Source organism: Coloeus monedula (genome assembly GCF_965178545.1).
Source record: "Coloeus monedula genome assembly, chromosome: 3".
NCBI classification, from domain to species: domain Eukaryota; kingdom Metazoa; phylum Chordata; class Aves; order Passeriformes; family Corvidae; genus Coloeus; species Coloeus monedula.
This window is the reverse complement of record NC_138783.1, coordinates 114,209,584-114,229,313: the sequence shown is the minus strand read 5'-3', so window position 1 is coordinate 114,229,313 and position 19,730 is coordinate 114,209,584. Positions and strand designations below refer to the sequence as shown.

The 19,730-nt window shown below is 41.1% G+C and overlaps 1 protein-coding gene across 2 annotated transcripts in view; it reads left to right on the top strand.

Moving 5' to 3' along the window:
• Positions 1–7,844: 7,844 nt before the first annotated feature.
• The window catches only part of TRAPPC10 (trafficking protein particle complex subunit 10), a 37,127-nt gene continuing 25,241 nt past the window's right edge, over positions 7,845–19,730 (top strand). For both annotated transcript variants that reach the window (XM_082277318.1, XM_082277317.1), the window contains exons 1-4: positions 7,845–8,098; positions 17,426–17,507; positions 18,188–18,323; positions 19,412–19,608. In XM_082277318.1, the coding sequence (XP_082133444.1) occupies positions 8,020–8,098; positions 17,426–17,507; positions 18,188–18,323; positions 19,412–19,608 (494 nt within the window). In that variant the 5' untranslated portion in view covers positions 7,845–8,019. The remainder of the gene's footprint in view (positions 8,099–17,425; positions 17,508–18,187; positions 18,324–19,411; positions 19,609–19,730) is intronic.

Genomic DNA, 19,730 nt, shown 5'->3' with positions numbered 1-19,730 from the left:
CCATCAGTTTTACATTATCCCTTGAACACATGTGAGCTCTTCCCCAGGGTGGTGTGACAGACAGAGATTAAACAATCATCCTTAGATGATCCTTAGAATAGATCCTTATTGTCTAGAAAATTGAATTAGAAATTTTATGGTCTCATTCTTACCAACTTCAGCACTCTTCAGAAGCTACTCCTAAGCAGAAGGATAAATGAAGTAACGACCCAAAACTACTATGATATGTTTGTAAAAAACATAATTAGTTGGTAAAGGTGTATTTTATTAATGTTTCCTGTAATGTGTTTTTTTAAGTGACCACACATCTATGTTTCTAATAGTGTAGCAAGTAAAAATGAATAGAAATGAATATATTCTGGAGGAAAGGGTTGTCAGTCCCCAGCTGAGAGAGTCCAGGTGCAGACTGCAGGGTACAGCTGATAGAAGAACAGTTAATTACCTTGTGAGCTGGGAGCAGGGAACTTTCTGGCTGTGCACAGATTAAATACATCATGCTCTCTGCATGACCTCATGGCAGGCCTTGACAGGTTTCCTGTGTCTGGTGATGAAATCACCTTGGTGGTGGTGGTACCAAAGCCCCTGCACTTGAGTTGTGCATGGAAACATCCCATGGCGATGTCCTACCTCCCCCTCTTCCAAAGAACAGCCAGTGTTCAAATGTGTATCTTTCTGTGCTTCTAACTCCTCTCAGGACAGGGTAACTTTCCAGACAAACAACCCTTTTCTTCTAAAGTCGCCAGTCTCAAAAGGAAGTTCAGAACTACCCTGGGGTTTGACTGTCCTGGGACTCTGCCTTGGGCTCTCTGCCATTAATAGTTGTGGCATAAATGAGAATGAACCTCCTGACACAAAGCCCTCTCCTGAGTGAGGAGAACTGATCTCCATTTGAACACAGTTTGAGCTGATGTTCTCATTAACAGCTACTACAGCTCCATGCTCGGCAGGGCTGGCTAGTAGGGAAAAGGTGGGTGCTCAGGGAGCAGAGGCAGGCGATACAGAGAAGCAGCATCCATGAAACACAGAGAAGAGTGCTGGATGCTCTCAGTTTGGATCTTGCTGTTCAAGACCTGCTAATTAGCCCATGTTCTTCCCTGCTGGCATCTGAAGTGTTTCTGTTTTGCAGCTTGGGCCTATCCCAAAAATAGTCCAGAGCTGCAGGAACTCCTGGGGTTTGAGGGCCTTCTCTGCCTGTTGGCACCTGACCTTGTTTCTGCCCACAGTGGTTGAAAAGTAGTTTGAATTTCAGGGAGCTGTGAAAGGCTCCAAGATCACTGCACTGTTGCTAGTTAGTTACTCAGTATGTTTAGTGACTTGGGATATGGATCTAAATGACCTGCTAGGGAGCAAGAAAAGGAGGGAAGTACAGTGGCAACTCAGCTGCAGATTGAATTCCTCTGGTCTTCAGAATTAGCTTGGAGTAGGGGCTGTCACATCAGCTTTCCCCTCTTCTTTCTTCTATGTGGTTCATGCGGTACAGGGGCAGCAAGAGCAGTTGCTGGCACCATTAGACACGTTACATTAATATTAACATCCTGGTAATGATGTTTATACTTTCCTACTCAAAATTTCACACTTTGAACTTGTTCGTCTTTACTGAGGTGGGTTGGCGTGCTTGTAACACACTCGGCACTTGATCTGAGTCCAAGTGTGTTTCTCATGTCTGCAAGGTAGAGCTGCCTCTGATAACTCAAACACGCTGCCTTTTTGTGCCATTCTCCCTGGATGAGTAGGATTTTAGAGAACTATTCAAAGCAAACTGTTTGTGGGAGGAGGAAAGTCTGTCGCAAAGAGTGCTAAAAGAGAGGCACTGCCAGGAAAGGAGGTTTCTTGGAGTCCCAGAAAGCACGGACTGATGTTGAAAAGATAGTGAAGATTATGCTGGACAAATAGCAAGGTACTGATTCTCCCTGTGTGGCACCTGCCCCTCCTTGCTCCAGCTGCTCTGCCCTGGCTTGCTGGCCAGTATTTCTGAAGACTCCTTTCTTAAGTATTTTCTGTGATATAATGAGGATTCAAAATAAGCATTTCTATGGTTTATCTTTTTCTCTCCCCTTCTTCAGGCTGTTTGCTTTTCCTGACCCTTCTTGAAGGTCTTTGGTCCCACATTTCAACTTTGTCCCTCTGGTTTGACCTGTGGTTGTTTAGGGGTTTCAGAACAGGGACACACACAGCTCTTCCAGTTACTGTCACCTCCTCTGCATTCCCATGTTTTCCTAACTCTGCTGATGGGGGCAGTTCACACAACACAGCCGATCCTGCTGCAGAAGCACAGACAGAAATCTATGGAGGGAATGAAAATGCTCTTGAATAGAGCTGCTGTGGAAATAGGTTTCCCACGCTGGTTTTTTGCTATTAAATACGTTTCAGTCAATGATTCATTACCAACACTATGAAATAAAAAGTCAAAATTCTGATTATTATGTACCACTAATGATTTGTGGATGACATACTAATTCAAAAAGACAAGGTGGCTTTTAAAGTACTCATTTTAAAAAAAGAATTTGCTTTACAATATTATAAAATTATTTTCCCAAATATAAAAATCTTGTCAATTTTCTGCAGGTGGCTGTGAATTCATGAAATCAGTTAATTAAAACCAGAATTCCTTCAGTTAAACTTTCTGTGCTTTTTGGTGCCAGTTTTCTGACTGCTGCCACAGATCAAATGAAAACATAAAACTATACATTTGTTTCTCTCGTGACTCCTTGACTAATTCTTCTTCTGGGGTAAAGTTTCCTTCAGTACTTCTATAAAACTTAGTTAGAGTAAATAAGTAGATTTTTTAATCCCAAACACTGTATAGAGTGAAGGCCATCTCGGTGGAAGCCCATTCAATGTCCATTTCTCCCCAAATATAACTTGCCAAGTGTATAAAAGGAAAAGGTGAGCAATCCCTACAAGCAGAGATATATCTTTTAACATTATTTCTGGCCTCCAAGGTGGCTTCTGCTTGGAGGATGGCTGGTCTGTGTGTGGGAGGTGGTAAGTGATTTCCTTTGCTTCATTTCTGTCTCTCTCCTGCACCTAATAAACTGTTTTTATCTCAACCCATGTGCATTCCCACTTCTATTTTTCTTCTTTTCTCCCCCTGTCCTGCTGGTGATGGCACAGTGAGTGGTTGTGTGGCTGCTGGCCAGGGTCAACCCACTACATCCAAGAGAAATGCTATAGTGTGGTCAGATATGGAGAATATATAAAGATAAGATTTTTCATGGCAAATCTTTATTTGGATTTTATGTGAATTAGAGGATACAAGAAATTAATGATTGTTATTGCTAGCAAATCCTGGGATTCTAGGATCTACCATGATACCCCTAGGCCCTGGTTATCTTACAGACAGTCAGCTAAAACTGGAGAGGGGGAATCAAATTGTCCTGTAGACACTGCTGGTTTTATCTTCATCCTGACTGAAACCTAGCATAAGAATTTTACTTTCCTCCTATCAAACCCTTGCCTGGTGATCATTTTCTTTCATCAACACCATTCTTTCTGTTTATCTTTTCTCTCTCTGCCTCCCCAAGATAGGATGGTTATTATAATTTTCAAACTCAGCAAGAACATTTTCAAATGTGGATTTTCCTCTGTAATGGACATTCCATCAAAACATAAGGCAATTAGGGATACACTTTAACTGCTGTCCTTCCATTTTCATGCTGCTTAAATATTTGAAAGAAATGCAACAAGAGTTGTCCCAGTAGGGACCTGAAGACTGACATAATATTTTAGGATTTAATGTTATAACTAAGAGGATTTAATTAACCTTCTTATAACCTTTGGGAGACCTGAGACACAGGATCCAGTTCCTCAGAAAAGCACGGCTGCTTCTCTTGCAGTTACTGAGCTCATTAATCTCTGTGATATGGTTGTTAAGGGTACAGCTATGTTTTGATGAAGTTGAAGTGCTAAATATTTTACAATTAAATTCCTTGTTGCAGAGAACATAATTTAAACAAACCAGTAACAGAAGAGGAGCAAGGGGAAAAAGAAGGAAATGGAAATTCAGGAGCAGAAAATGGTGTGGGATACATTGACTTTCTCTGTTTGCCTGACACCTGTGCTACTGGATTTGTGCATATGAAATATGATAGAACAGGACACTGAGAAATTTAACCCTTAGTTTACATTAACTACCACATAATATACACAAACAGCACCTCTGAAACCAGTTTCTTCCTCTGAAACAATTCCCACCTTTCAAGTTAGACTTCATTCCTCCTCTAGGAGGGAGAGTTCCCAAAAGCCACAGAAACTGCCCATGAAACTAGCCTAACCCAAACCCAGCCATGTAGTACTGATGGGACTGCCTGGTGGCAGTGGTTATTGGGTGTATAAATCTCTAAGTCATCAATAAGAAAAAACATCACAGAAGAACAATGGTGCAAAATTTTGATGGGAGAAAATTTTAAATTCTGTATGATATCTTATAAATCCTATTGCAGAGAGAAGCTGTGAACTGAGGGGGAAGTGACATGGCTGCACGATCAGAGTGCACAGACAAAGTGAAAGCTGAATAGACATTAGCTACTGCTAGTGAAACAGTTAATGAAGTGCAGTTAAACAAAGTGAGTGTGATGTGCAGAGTCTGGGTGTTGAAATACAATGAGTTTATGTGCCTTGTTTTGGGGGAGAGAGAGAGTCTATTTTTCTGAGGTTGTTTTTCCTGCTAGTGTGTTGTCATCCACCAGAGCCCTGTTCCTGTAAACACCCACCCCAGGGTGTCGATGGTGTGTGCTATGGCCCTGCTCCAGCAGCACACCTCTGCTCTGTGCAGAAGCCAAGCTGTGGAGTAGGGATGAAAAGAAAGGCTGGTGTGTCCTTCTGTCCACACCAACCTAAAATCCAAGGGAAAATGAGATGCAAGGACTTGGAAACCAGGAAACACCTCCTGGTTTAGTAATATATATGCAGTGTTTCCATCCAGTCATACAGATGCCTCCTAGATTAATCTGCTCCTTTATACTGTGCCTCAAAGTCAAGATCCATCCCAGAGGTGACCTTACTTGGGCACTAAGCCTGTGGCTGGAATAGAAATGATAATGCTGGTACATAAAAGCCTGGTTTTAATGGCTCTGCCTGGCCATAAACTACCTCAAATTCAGCTCCTCTTCTCTTACTGACTACTCATTCAAAGTACAGGTATAATTGTGCCCTGCTAATGTGGCAACAGAAAAGTGTCAGGCACCTGATACTCAGCAGTCTGAAATGGAGAGAATTTGCTTGGCTAAAGAGACCAATTGGTAGGCAAGAATTAAATTTTATCTTGCCAAGCATGTAAGGTTGGAAAATTGGAGTGAACTGTAGCACCACGCTGGCCTGGTGTCTGTAATGATTATGTTTTGTGAATACAAAATTAATATTCACTTAAGACATGTAACGATTTCTAGTAGATACAGAGAGTATTTTAGTTGGTGTAAAAGCAGGAGGAAAAGCAAAATTCTAGTTGCCCTTCAAGTGGTCTCTTTTTCCCTTTCCCACATTTTTGCCAGAAGGAAAATTTCATCCATTCATTTCAAAATGCAAGGTAAAACCAGAAGATTTCCAAATGCTTGGATTTTTTCTCTGTATAGTTTGCTATAAAAGATCTGCTTTTTCCATCAGAGACCAGTCAATTTCACTTCCCTGTCAAACTGAATTTCAAATATTTTTGGCAATTAAACACCTGAGACACAATGAAAAGTTGTTTTCATTAGTTTTCTTCCCTATATTAATGAGTCTGTCTTGTTTTTTGTGGGGGGAGAAGATGGTTTAGGAATAAACCACAAATGGCGATTATTTGCTTCACTTGCTATCAAAAATAGCAAGCAGGGCTAGGACAGGGCTTTTGTTTTGGTTGGTTGGTTTGGGTTTTTTTTTTTTAATGTTTGTTTTTATCAGAAACAGCTACACTGCAACCATAAAAATGAGAGGAAATTGAATATTATCAAATTCTATAGCGATTAAAATGTTAATCCCAGTGAACTATTGGCCTTAGCTCTAATCACTGAGAAAAGGGGATAAGGACATTTGATTTGGGTTTGCCTGTTTCCCTACCTCTGCTGCTTAGGACTGTGCAGGACCATTTAACAGATGCCCAAAATGAGTTCCTTTGGAGCTTACCGGGAGGAATTTCTAATTTTTTTCTAAGTGCAGAGTGCTTTTTCTTTTCTGTTTCTGCAAATCCTTTTAGCCACACACTTATCACCTGTACTGTAAAACATTGTTTAAGTGCTGACATTTTAAAAATAAAATTGTACCATATGTCTTGACTCTCACAGCACTAAAAAATCTTCATGTCCAGCTGCTCACCTAAACCTGAAAATCAGATAAACATTTTATTGTGCTATATAAGATTCTTAAAGTTTGACTGTGCCAAGGGAACAAGTCTTGTTACAACCAAGGTGAAAGCGAATTTCTGTGCAAATGTTTGTGAAAATATTCAAAGAATAGGAAACAACCAATAATCCCCACAGTAAAATAGTAGTGATAGAACTGGGGGTATTCAGCAGTATTAAGGGACGAAACATGTTACAAGGATGCTGTAATTATTTTTGAATCAACATTATAAGTCTAGAAAATAGGGTTAAGGTTTTACTGAGAGAAAATTCTAAACGAATTGACTTCTGTAAATATTTGAACACCCAAACCACCTGAGCACAATGTCACTGTACAATAAAGAGTTATGATTAATTCCCAGATTATTTATAGTCCTACCTGAGGTTACATTTGGTTTTACACATGTATGCAGTGTTTTCCATTTTTTACCACTTATGATAGGCTACTTTCAATATACTCTTCTAGATCTTATTCAATTGAACTGAGACAGTAAGTGCAAACCCTCTAAGTTTAGGATTCTTGATTCGGATGAAACTGCAATGACGAAGGTGAACAGTAGATTTATTTAAAAGAAAGGAATAGCATCTCAGTCTAAAGTAAAACAAGGGTTTAATACCACTAATTAGACCCAACAGAAGTGTAATAGGGTGTTATTATCTTTATGCATTTAAAACCGTAGATTATAAACCATTAAACTTCAAGGACCATATATTTGAGGCCAGTGGAAAATACGATCCCCAATGCACTTACTCCCGCTGAACTAGCCAGGAACATTCATGGCACTGACACATCGGGCAGCTGGCCACGAAGTCCGCCAAAGCCTCACAGAAGTCCTGCAACGAATTTAAATAAGATTCATTTTAATAAAGAGCATCTCTCTTATGAGGAGAGACTGCGGGAGCAGGGCCTGTTTAGTCTAGAGAAGGCTGAGAGGGGACGTCATCCGTACATATAAATATCTCCCCGGCGGGTGTCAGAGGATGGTGCCAGACTCTTCAGTGGTGCCCAGCGACAGGACAAGGAGCAATGGCCACAAACTAAAACACAACAAGCTTCACCTCTACAAAAGGAGCAACTTCTTTCCATTGAGGGTGGCAGAGCTCTGAACAGCTGCCCGGGGACGGCGTGGAGTCTCCCTCTCTGGAGACATTCCAGACCCACCTGGACGCGTTCCTGGGTCACCTGCTCTGGGTGACCTTGCCTGGGCAGGGGGATGGACTGGGTGATCTCCAGAGGTCACTCCAACCCCGACTATTCCGCGGTTCACCCCGTTCACGCCGGCTGTCAGCGATCGGGGGGTCTGACCCTCAGGCGCCTCGGGCCCTCCCTCAGGGGCAGCCCCGCCCCGGGTCCCCGCGGCTGCCGGGGGGCGCAGGCCGGGAACCCCCCCCGCCCTTCCCGGGCCGTGCTTCCCTTTCATTCCCCGCCGCATTCCCCCTTTTCCGGGTTCCCCGGCGGCGGCGCTCCCCGGAAGCGGTAATGCCTGCCCGGTGATCCAGGAAGCGGATGAGCCTCTCCCGCCCGCCTTCCCCTCCGGAGCGGCGCTGCGGGGACGCGGGGAAGGGGGTGGGGGGAGGCGGGGGGGGGGGCGGCAGCGGCAGCACCATCCCCGGCCCGGCCCGGCCCGGCCCGTCCCAGCCCCCCGGCGTTGTTTCCATGGCGCCGGGCGGGCGGGGGAGCCGGGGCTGACGACCCCGCCCGCTCATGGACCCCGCCGATGAGGAGGAGGGCAGGGAGAAGCCCCCCGTGATCTACACCATGGAGAACAAGCCCATCGTGACCTGTGAGTGCCGCCGCCGCCGCTGTCGGGGCCGGGGGTCCGGCCGGTGCCCCCTGCGGGCCCGGCGGGAGGCAGGAGGGGGTGGCTGGTTTTGGGGGGCTCCCGCAGCTCTGGGTGGGGACACGGCGCCTGCAAAAGGGATCTGATGGTGGGGTTTGCCTCTTCACTGCTTCCCCCTCTCCCCCCCCCCCCCCCCCAATGGCAGTGGGCAAACTTGGGGTTGTTTCTGTAGTAAATAACAAGCCGAATGTCGTGATCGGAGGTGTTTAGGGGAAGAGGGTAAAATATGATAATAAATCGTGAACCCCAAACTTCTTGCCAGCGAGCTTTGTGTGGCTTTGCTGGTGCTAAGAGAAGTTGAGAGTAGACATCCTCTGCGGCGGTCCCACTGATGCATTCCCACTGACATTATAATTTAATCTTTAGCTGTTGTGCTTTGGTTCCATCTCTGAGACAGTTTAGTTAACAAACAGCATCTCGTGGTTCCAGCGATGAATTAGTTTTTTCAGGTGTCAGAGACAGGCAACTGGTCCTGATGTAAAATGTGAGCCCCCCTGCTCCTACAGGTATAGAGGGAAGCACTCAAAGTTCATTTAAAAACAAGCACGTGGACTAGGCTGGGCATTAGGGAGCATTTCTTTTTTTACCAGAGGGGATCAAACACTGGAAGAGGCTCCCTAGAGAGGTGTCTAAGTCTGTCCCAAGTCTGTCAGTGTCTCAGAGATATCTGGACAGTGCCCTTAACATGCTGTAACTTTTGCTCAGCCCTGAACTAGTCAGGCAGCTGTACCAGATGATCCTGGTAGGTTCCTTCCACATGGAAACGTCTTTGCTCTTCTACCTACATCCATAATACTTTTTTTATTAGAAGGTGGATGAGATGAGCGTAAAGAATTTTTCTTTTTCTTTTTTAACAAAAGGTAGCCAGTGACTGTTCTTAGTCAGAAGTATCTCTACTGATGATGTAACAAAATACATATTTGCACTTTATCACCAGAACAATGGGAATGTTTTATGTGCCTGTGAAATAGAAACTTGTTTCACAGTTGTGTGTTGTCTTATTATGGAGTAAGCATTTATTGGTGCTTGAAGTCTTAGACTTTACTTAGAAAAAGTATCCAACTGTAACCTTGTAGCTGTATAATTGTGGAACTCTGTGTGTGTATATTTTCTCCAGACTATTTTATAAATGTGCTTTTTTCTGTCTTAAACTTTTTTCCTTTTTTTGAATGCAGTTCATAAGCTGAAGTTAACAGGATCTGTACTGAGTCTTCTCTACTCACCTATTTCAAGAATATTGCAATCCATTTCACTTCAGATTTAAAATCAGAAAAATGTACATATCAGAAGCATCTGGAGGATATAGTTTGCTGTTGTTATTCTGCTGTTCAGGCTGTGGGGGCTTGTTTTTTACTTTTTTTGGCTTTATGTGTATTCAGAGTTGGAGAGTCTCCATGTGTATGGTGGGGGGACTTGGTGGTGCAGGTCAGTCTTCACTGTTCCTTTATGATTTGAATAAGCAACATTTTACTCTGTTGAAGTACACACAGTTTTACCTCAGGCTTGCGATTTTTGTTAATAGGTGCTGAAAAGAACTCTGGTCTCTTTGTACAAGGAAATTTTCAAAATTCCAAACGTGAAATTTAACCAGATTTCAATCAAGCCCAGTTGTCTGATATTGAAAATAATATTACTTTTATGTGGTGATGAGCATACATTATGGCTTTAAAATGTTTTGGACTTACCCCCATCCAGTATGGCAGCAGCAGACTTACAAATGAGATAAGAGGTGAGCGTTACATATCATTTGTATGCCTTGCTCCTGGACTGAGGGAATCATTTCTAGTGCTCTGGACAAGCACAACAGTAGGATCTTCACTGGTATGGACTAGAGTGGTTTGGTCTGAGACAGCCTAATTCAGGAATTAAGGTTAATTCAGCAGAAGTACCCAGACATTACCTCTCTAGTGAATGTTATAATGGTGACTTGCTACATTTTAAACCCAAAACATTTGATTTCAGTGGGGAATGCATTTTACTGTAACTGCTTTAGTTTCCTTTTTTCTCTGTTCAGAGGAGTGGAGTACTTAGAGAACTAATATTGCAAAAAAGTGCATTCAACAATAATGACTTACTTGAAGGAAAGCTCATCTAAGCATTATATTGCCAGAGATTTATGGAGAGGTGAGGCTTGTCTTTCCAGGGAAAGGATTGACTTGGTATGGGTTTGTTGCAAGACATGTTAAAAGCCATGGTATTAGAAACTGCCCAACAAACACATTTTATCTTTTGTCTGTGGTTCCAGTTTCAGGCAGTTGGAGTTTCCTGAGATAAGTGTCCCAGTCAGGAGGTGCATGTGGGGGAAAAACAGCCCTTTGAGGGGATGGCTGGGTTCTGATTATATGAAGGAAGAGTGCAGGTTAACTGAGGGTGCTTTTCAGAACATAAGTATTCCCTTTTGCTACAAGATTTATATTAAACTCCCTCAGGTAAACTTTTGCATCATTAAATACTCCTGTTAACTCTTAGGGTTTGTTCTTAAAAACAGAACTGAAGAGGGAGTTTTGTTCATAGTGAAACTTCTTTTGAACACTGGGCATACCACAGTTGTTTTGTAAATAAATGTTTTTACCTACTTGAAATAAATTTGACAGAACTCTGAAAGGAATGCTTCTTTGGTAAAGAGGGTTATGCTTTCAAATCTATGAGTTAGTCTGTATTAGCAGTAGTTATTTGCTATATTGGCACAACCCAGAATTCAGCACCCTATGTACGGGCTTTGGCCTGTGGAATAAAAATGGTGGGTTCCACGTGTCTTGGACATGTGAGGCCAATTGCAAATGCAGTTTTTGTCAGTACTTTTTTCATGTTAGTGCTGTAACTTGATCATTTTGCCCTCAGAAGCTGTGCATAGGTGAATTAGCCTTGTTTTTACTGTGTTTGTATTACTGGATACATCCCATCGTTTTCATAAAGAGTTTTTAGATTCATAGAATTCAGCAAGGCATGACAAACTTCTGGAGACTTTCTCTAGGCATACAGACAACCGTATTTTCTAAATGTGGAAAAAGTAGTTTATTCACAGAGAGTTGCTGTTCCTTTATGCTTTTTTCCCTTTTCTCAGTATTGCAGCATCCCTGAGTATTAAATCATTCTTGTCAGGTGGGACTGAGTGCCATGATGACTCAATTCCAAATTAATTTGAGCCATATTTTTTACCCTATCAGTCTTACTAGATTGCAAAGCCACTGGGGAGTTTCACTGTCCAGGTGTGGTTCTGCTCGCTTTGGCACATTACTTTGCAAACTCTCAGCTCAAGTTTGTAGCAATTTATCTGCATTGCCAGACCTGGTAAGCTTACAAAGTGTTTTGAGTCATCTTCTAGCTTTCTCACTGCTGTAGAGGTATTATTTTTAGCATCATTAATTTTTTTGTTTCATTTGCAGAGGCAAGTCGAGTGTTTGCATCGAACATCTTGAACTTGGGTGGTTTCTGTACAATGTTGACTTTGTACAGAATCTCTAAACCAGTGCAGATTGCTTTCGTAGGGAACCCAAACAATGTTGTTTCCTTCTCAGGAATCCTATTTGAAACTTTGAGAGTCTTTGGAGCTTCAATATAATGTTGTTGCACATATATATCAGCCAAAGAACTCATCCTTATGTAGCTGATTTGCACTGAAATTATTAGCTCTGTCTATCCATATGAAGAGGAGGCTGAAGACTAAGGGCAATTCTGCTAAATGAAGTAATTAATAGGTTTTTCAGAGCTTTCCTAACAAGCTGTTCTTTTGTAATTATCTTCATGCAGTTATGGAATATTCCATTATCAGCTTGTAGTATCTGTTTATGTTGTCTGCTGTCTGTATTGTGTGTTTGCATGTTTGCTCTCGCTGTCAGTAATCTCTCTTAGCACAATGGACTTTGTATATAATCTTTGGAGAGAATGGGGTGCATCACTTTTATCTTGTCCATGTTCAGAATGTGCTGTGATACAGCAAGAGGAAAACCGTGAGCAAAAACTTTGTAGGCCCAAGAATAGAAAATGTTTACAATTATTACAGCAGGAACAGAAAGGTTAATAAAGTAAAGGGTATGGAGAGAAAGGGAAGAATTTTACATCTTTTTGTGGTGAAAATAAATACTTGCAGTTGAGAATATTGTTCTGGGACTAGAGGAGCTTCATTCGAAAGTTCTTCTGTTGCTAGTAGATAGATGTAATAAAAAATGTGCCAGCAAGAAGTGGGATGTAGCCCAAGTGATTAGAATGATTTGCTGCTAGTGAGACTGTTTAACAACTGTATCCTATAAAGTCATTTTCCCTGTTCTCAACCAGAACTCCTCCCTGCATTGTAGGTCATCACTATTGTGTAGCTGATATTTTATTCTGTGCTTTAATATTTGACTACACATGTCATGAGAAGAAGTGGCATATTCTTGTTAGTGTTAACCTGTTTTATAGAAGTGCAGCAGTAAAGTTTTGCTAAAAAGATTTTCTTGTAGTGAATCAGCTAAGGTTTCTACATAGCAATTTAGCTGTGTTGTGTTTTGGTTTTTAGACCTCTTTTGAATATGAATTTGTGTTGGGACAGAGGAGAACCTTTAAAACATGTAAATATAAGAACCTCACCAGCCTTCCAAAACTTCAGGTAGATCCACTTCTAACAGGCTAGTGATTTAAGAAAAAAGATTCATAGTAGAACTTTGTACTAGTGGAAAAATAAGTGGGGTCAGAAGGGTTAGCTGTGAGTGATACTTGGGGTTAAAAACCAAACAAAACTACACTGAAGTGTAGTCTTGGCCCTGCATTCTATTAAAGGTATTGAAAGCCTTTTATCTCAGTTGACTAGGCTTGTCACTGGTATCAAAAGAAAATATTTGTCTTTAGTCATCTGACCTCAGGAGTTTTTGTTTTACACTGCCTGTGTAGTTAGTGGGTTAGGATAATTTCCTCTAGAGGAAAAAAAAATCACAGTGGTATATTTAGATACTATAGTGACAAAGCCTTTAAGCATCTAAGAAGTTTGGAAACTGTTAGGAAAAAAATAGATTATTGGGGATTTTGGTGGTTTTAAGCAGGCATGAACCTAAAAAATGTCAATATTTTATGGTTCTTTGGTATTAGACAGCTGCTACAAAGAGTACACGTTCCTCTTGGAAGTCCTGGTTAGGTGGTCATTTTGGTTTTCATTGTTCCTGTACAAATTTAGAGTAGAAAAAGTGTCCTAGATAGGGAAGGGAGGAAGGCTGCACTGGTTTGATGTACCAAAATGTCAGGAAGAAAGACAAGGAGGAAAGAATCACAGAATTGTTTGGATTGGAAAAGATTTTAAAGATCATCCAGTTCCAACTCCCTGCCATGGGCAGGGACACCTTCCACTATCCCAGGTTGCTCTGAGCCCCATCCAACCTGACCTTGGACACTTCCAGGGATGGGGCAGCCACAGCTTCTCTGGGCACCCTGTGCCAGGGCCTCCCCACCCTCACAGGGAAGAATTTCTTCCTGATCTCTAAATCTACCCTCTTTCAGCTTACAGCTGTTGCCCCTTGTCCTACAGGCCCTTGTACAAAGTCCCTCTCCAGCTCTCTTGGAGCCCCTAAGGTCTCTCTTCTCCAGACTGAACAATCCCCTCTCTCAGCCTCTCTCCGTAGCAGAGGTGCCCCAGCACCCTGAGCATCTTCGTGTCCATCTTCTGGTCCCACTCCAGCTGGTTGATCTCATCCTCATGTTGGGGATCCCAGGGCTGCATGCAGCTCTGCAGGTGGGGTCTCACCTGAGTGGGGCAGAGGGGCAGAATCCCCCTCCCCTGCTACCCACGGTGCTTTGGATGCAGCCCAGGACACATTTGGCTTTCTGGGCTGCCAGTGCATGTGGCCTGGCCATGTTGAGCTTCTCCTCACCCAATACCCCCAATTCCTTCTGCTTGGGGCTGCTCTCGATCCATTCTCCACCCACAGCAAGTGAAGTGTTTCGATAAGTGGCAAAGGCCCTACCTTTTGAACTTTGTAATGTGGAAAGAAAGGAAACAGGTGCTTTGTTCGTCTCTTTCTCCTGGGGTATTTCTTTTTAACATGTATCACTTGAACATTACTGCTTTTAGTTGTTGTGTGTTACCACTTCATGTACAGAAGCACCCTGTACTTGGTGTGGTATCACTGAAAGAATTGCTGTGTTCTTTCTCTATTTGACATCGAGATGGGGAGTAGATCACTTCCAACATACACGATTTAAAAGCTGAGGTAGGTGCTCCAGAGGTTATCGGAGTCTAATATTACTCCCTAGTTATCATCTCTGTGGGATATTTAGGTCTTATTTCCCTGATGGTTCTGAAAGATGAAAACCCTTCTCTAGAAGGGTTCTTGATTTTAGTTTTGATAGGATTCCAGAATTACTTTTTTTTCCCATACATGCACATCCTTCCTTGTCCTTTTCAGGTGTGTTTGATAATCATTCACACTCTGACCCCACTACTGACAGCCACAGAATGGTACTGACAGCCATAGAATGGTTTGGGTTGGGTCTTAGTGTTGAGACCAATCCACTGAAATGAATTTGCTGTGATACAGTTGAGTCATCATCTTTCTTATTTTTTTTTTCTTTTTCCAAAACACCTCAAACAAAACAACCTCCTACCAACTTGCAAAAAATGGCAAAAAATCCTACAACAAAATCTTTGAAGCAATTCTCAATTTGTGTAGACTTTTTGGGCTTGCTCTGTGTTTCAGTTCCAGGGTTACTTGGGGTTTTGGAATGTTTCCTTCTAAATTCATAGAATTCAGTCAGATTCAAGCAAAAACTCCTGTAGTGGTGTGGTGTGGTTTGTATTTTCCTTAATTTCTTCTTTATTTTCCATATTTTTTTTCCTTTTTTTTTTTGTATTTTGGAAAGTAGATTGTGGCTACACCAACTCTTAAGGCATCAGAGGTGTATATACAGAGAAGAGAATGAGACTTCTGCCATGCTTGAGGTCTCTTGAGTCATAGGAATCTTACTCAACAGCACTCCAGAAATAGTGATCTTTTGGGACTTTCTGTTCTGTTATTTGTGCAGGTTGTGCTCTTGTCTACTTGCTGTGAGGTGCTCCCCTCCCTCCCTGCAGCCCAGTAGCACCCAGTTCACAATTTATTGTGCATCTTGCCAGTCTGACAGCCCTTACAATTCCTTGCTACTTACTGGTCTCAGTGTTGGTTCTGTGTCAGTGCTGTGCTGGTGTTGCCTGCTGATAGCTTCACTTTTAGTGCTCTTGGCTTGATCAGCTCAAACATGCTGATTACAGTAGAGTACAGTAGATGAGCAGAACATGAAATGTTGGAGCCCGTTGGGTGTTGGAAATACGTGGTAGCAGCTTTGGTCTGTGTTCAAAGACAGCCAATGTATTTTACATTGAAAGTCTGTTCTCACTTTTCTTCTAATCCTAGAGGGCTGTGTTGCCTTGATCATAAAACACATTCTTAATGTGTATTTGATATGCCCTCAAAACCAATGCAGGAGGAGAAGCTGACTGGTTTTAAAATGAATATACCTGTTTTAAGCTGATAATGTGATGTGGCTGTCTGGAATAGCAGGGTGCTTACACATTATCCTTTAGTTCCTCTGTATTCAGTAGTAGTCCTTTTTACTTAAGATGTTGAATTCTGGAATTTTTTTGTGGCATACATTGAATTTTTAGGTGCAGTACAGAAAAAGTACTTTGTTATGCTCCAGAGATAAAATATGTGGCTTGTTCTTTCCAGCAGACTTCAAGCTCACAGACTCTCATTTTGATGTGGTCATCGTGCTGCTGCTAAGTCACTGAGCCATGTTTCACTCTCTGTTGGCAGTAATGAGTTGCAAATCAATAGACTCTGCTCTGCTCTGCCCACAGAGGTGTAACTTGGTATAAAACAGCATTAACAATATGACTAACACTTGTTTCAGTACTCATTCTGGACATTTGTTTGTAGTCTTAAATAGCATTTAGTAAGGTACACTTAATTCAGACAGGATGAAGGTGAAGGATCAAGCATAAAGATCACAATTTCTGGAGAAATAGGGCTAAAGCACTAATTGGTTTTGTTTTGTTTTTTAGCTATTCTATGAAATTGCATTGTTACATAATAGCTAATGCAGTCAGACATCAGAAGAGCTGGTTTTGCTTGTTCTTGCACTTACTCAGACTTTTGAACTTTAATTTTTTAATATATTTTACTGTATGGTGATAGAATTGTGCTAGTGCTGGTAATAAAAATACTATATGTGAGAAAATTGATGTATAATAATATATGTAAGAATAATAATATATATGAGAAAATTGGGGAAAGGTGAGTGGACTAGAAAAGGATTTCTAAGATAAACTAAAGAATGCTAAAGTAATGTGGAGGCAGTTGTGTATGCTGTGTGCCTGGACCTGAGATTGGGGGGTGGGAGGGAGAAGAAAGGATGTCAGGTACTTCAGCTGCAGCTTCCAGTTCCACAGGAAGGTGAAAAGAAGATCTTCCTGTTCTGGTGTGCTGTACAGAGGCAGATGATTGTGGAAAGGAAAACTACCAGGAAATAGCAGAATTGCCTGTATGGCTGTTAAAATCTTAATTAATGTCTTGTCTTCATCGTATCCTCCTTGTACCTAAAGGAAAACAACAGAATTTAAAAATTGTTGCTGAAAGGCTACTAGTAGTACTTTTTTTTTCATGTGGAGGACACTACATTTTGTTCTGACTTGTATAGAAGTAGTTACTCCAGTGGTGTTGTATTTAATGTAGTTTGGGACCTGCACTGTGTTAACAGACCTCATGTTTCTGAAGTCCTCAAGAACAGCGTGGTATTCAGGGAAGTGTTTCGTATTAGCAACAGCCCCAGCATAATGAGGAGGGAGGGATCATATCTAGTAAAGGACAGAACATGTGCTAAACCCAATTTTCTCAGCATAGGCCCAGCTACAGAAGGATAGGAACCACTCTCTACCCAGTCTTCTGGTTTGGGAAGTCTAAATTCTGGACTATTTTTAAATATACTCTTTGTTTTTTAACCAATGACTCCAGCTAAGGAGCTGCTTGTTTAGTTTTTGAAGTTGGACCAGCGTTATGATACTCTCTTTGATATATGGATTATGTAGCTCTGTGGAAAATCATAATAGGAAGTTTGTAACAGTGTATGCATTATGTGCCTGGTTAAAAGTGTTGTATTAGGTCTCAAGAGTGATTAAAAAAAAATCTAGTTCAGTGCTGGACTCCAGTTTCCACATAGCAGACAAAATTAAGTGCTCTTAATAACAGCAAACCAGTAGTAGAATAGCATATTAATATATATTCTATAATTTGCACATGCTAATATATTAATGCCTTTTGCTTTTAGGTGCTGGAGATCAGAATTTATTTACTTCCTTGTATCCTATACTTTCTCAGCAGCTTCCTAGAGAACCCATGGAATGGAGGAGGTAAACTTACATTTTATTCTGTGATACTGTTTAAATGTCTGTTTTTTGACTTGGGTAAATATGTATTTGTTGTGTTCTGAGAAGCTCTTACCATAAATTGAGTTGAACAGAGCAACTGACTCAAAGAAATTGGAGAAATTACATAATCAAAGTGAATGTTGTGCGCTTCAGGATGATCTTTTCTACCCTTCAACTTTGCCTAAAGAAGAAATGATAGTAATGCTGTGTTTCTCTACTTGATTTTGTGGCTTGTGGGTTTGTCCTGGTGTGCTTTGATGTACTTTGGCAGCTGTGCTCTGAAAGTGATATGCTTTCTTCTCAATGAGAATATAGGTAGAACTCACATGGAATTAGATGTACTTCCCTTCAGAAAGTTTGGTATGGCACTGTTTTGTGATTGGAAAAAATATTTGGGGAATTCTCTTATTTGGTATTTTCTACTTGTCCTAGAGATACAGAAAATCTTTTACTGAAACCTGAAGAGCTTCTAGCTTCTGTTCTTCAAAGAGGAGCCTGTATCTCATTTCAAACAATACCAGACTTTAGTTAACCTTACACAAACTGCAGTAAGTGTAGTTTGTGAGTTTCCAGTGCCAGAGTATTTCAGTTTATTCCTCTTCCCCACAACATATGTTCATTTTTCTATTCTGTCCACTAATTTAACTTTTTAAACTTTGTAGGTCTTACGGCCGTGCTCCGAAGATGATTCACCTGGAATCCAACTTTGTTCAGTTTAAAGAGGAGCTACTACCCAAAGAGGGGAATAAGGCCCTTTTGACTTTTCCCTTTCTTCATATTTATTGGACAGAATGTTGTGTAAGTACTAGGAAAAACTCAAAAATTAAATTGTTCCCATAAGCATGAAAAAGAAATGAAAGTAACAGCACAAGCAGAAAGTCAAACCAATTAAGTCTGGGTTGCATAAGCATGCATACCTGATATATTGCAGGAAACAAAACTTAGCTTGAGCACTTCTTTCTGTAAGCAGTATCTGTTTGTAATGTTACTTGATACTAAGAGGACAGGTGTTTGAATAACCTGTTTTCAGTACTTTGTCACAAAAACCCCCAGGATCTTACAGTGTTACTGCACAGGCACAGTGCACTTTCTTTGTAGCACAGAAATGTGACCAGGGTAGTTCAGTTATGATCTGTTGGTGCACTGAAATCTAAAGATATGTATTTTTTCTTTAGTTCCATCTTCTGTGTGTGTCAGGTACCAGTGGATGTCAGCAATTTAACTGGGCAAGATTTGGAATGTCTTAATCCTGTTTATCTCCAGTTCACTGCCTTTTGGTTTGCCTCTGTTGGGAATTAATTATCCACTTGAAGGACGCAGGCGACATCTGATCTGTGACCAGTCAAAAAGAATCCAGAACAGCCTTAAGAATTACCTGAATTTATCTGTATAACCCCAACCCAGAAGCAAAAAATGGCAAACAATGCTTCTGCTTTTTTTGGAAATTATTTTTATGAGAAAGCTTTTAAACAGGTTGGGATTTGAGCAGTGCAGAAGCTACAAATATCACACTTCTGTTACTGTTTGAGAATAAAACAGTTCAGCTTTGTACTTTCAAACATGTTTTTATTGTAAAGCTTCAGAATGTTTAAAATAAAGAGTTTAAATTATGTTTAATAATCTTAATTTCAGTCATTTAAAGAATGATAATGTACCAAATACTATATTTACTGTTAACTAAAATACTGGAAATTAATTAAATTCAAAGACCAGAACTTTACTATGCTTTACCTCATTTGATTTCTTTCACTGACTGAACTTACTGTCACTAATTTTATTTGATATGCTTTTCTGTTTGCCTTCTTTTGGAACAAAACTTGCCTTTTGAAATTGTTCAGAATGTCTGTTGTCTGTTTGATTTGATGATTCACCACTTCTCATCCCAGGACACGGAAGTGTACAAAACCACAGTCAAGGATGACATCACCAAGTGGCAGAATGTTCTCAAAGCTCACAGCTCAATGGACTGGCTGATTGTGGTGGTTGAGAGTGATGCCAAGAAAAAGAACAAAACCAATATCCTTCCCCGAACCTCTATAGTAGATAAAATAAGGAATGACTTCTGTAACAAGCAAAGTGACAGGTGAGCAATCCTGGGCTTGCAAACATTTTAATCTTTTGACCAGTGTGCTGATTTATAAACTCAGCTCCATATGCAAGATACTCCTTGCTCATTTAAAGACTTCCCTTGATGTCCAGCATTCA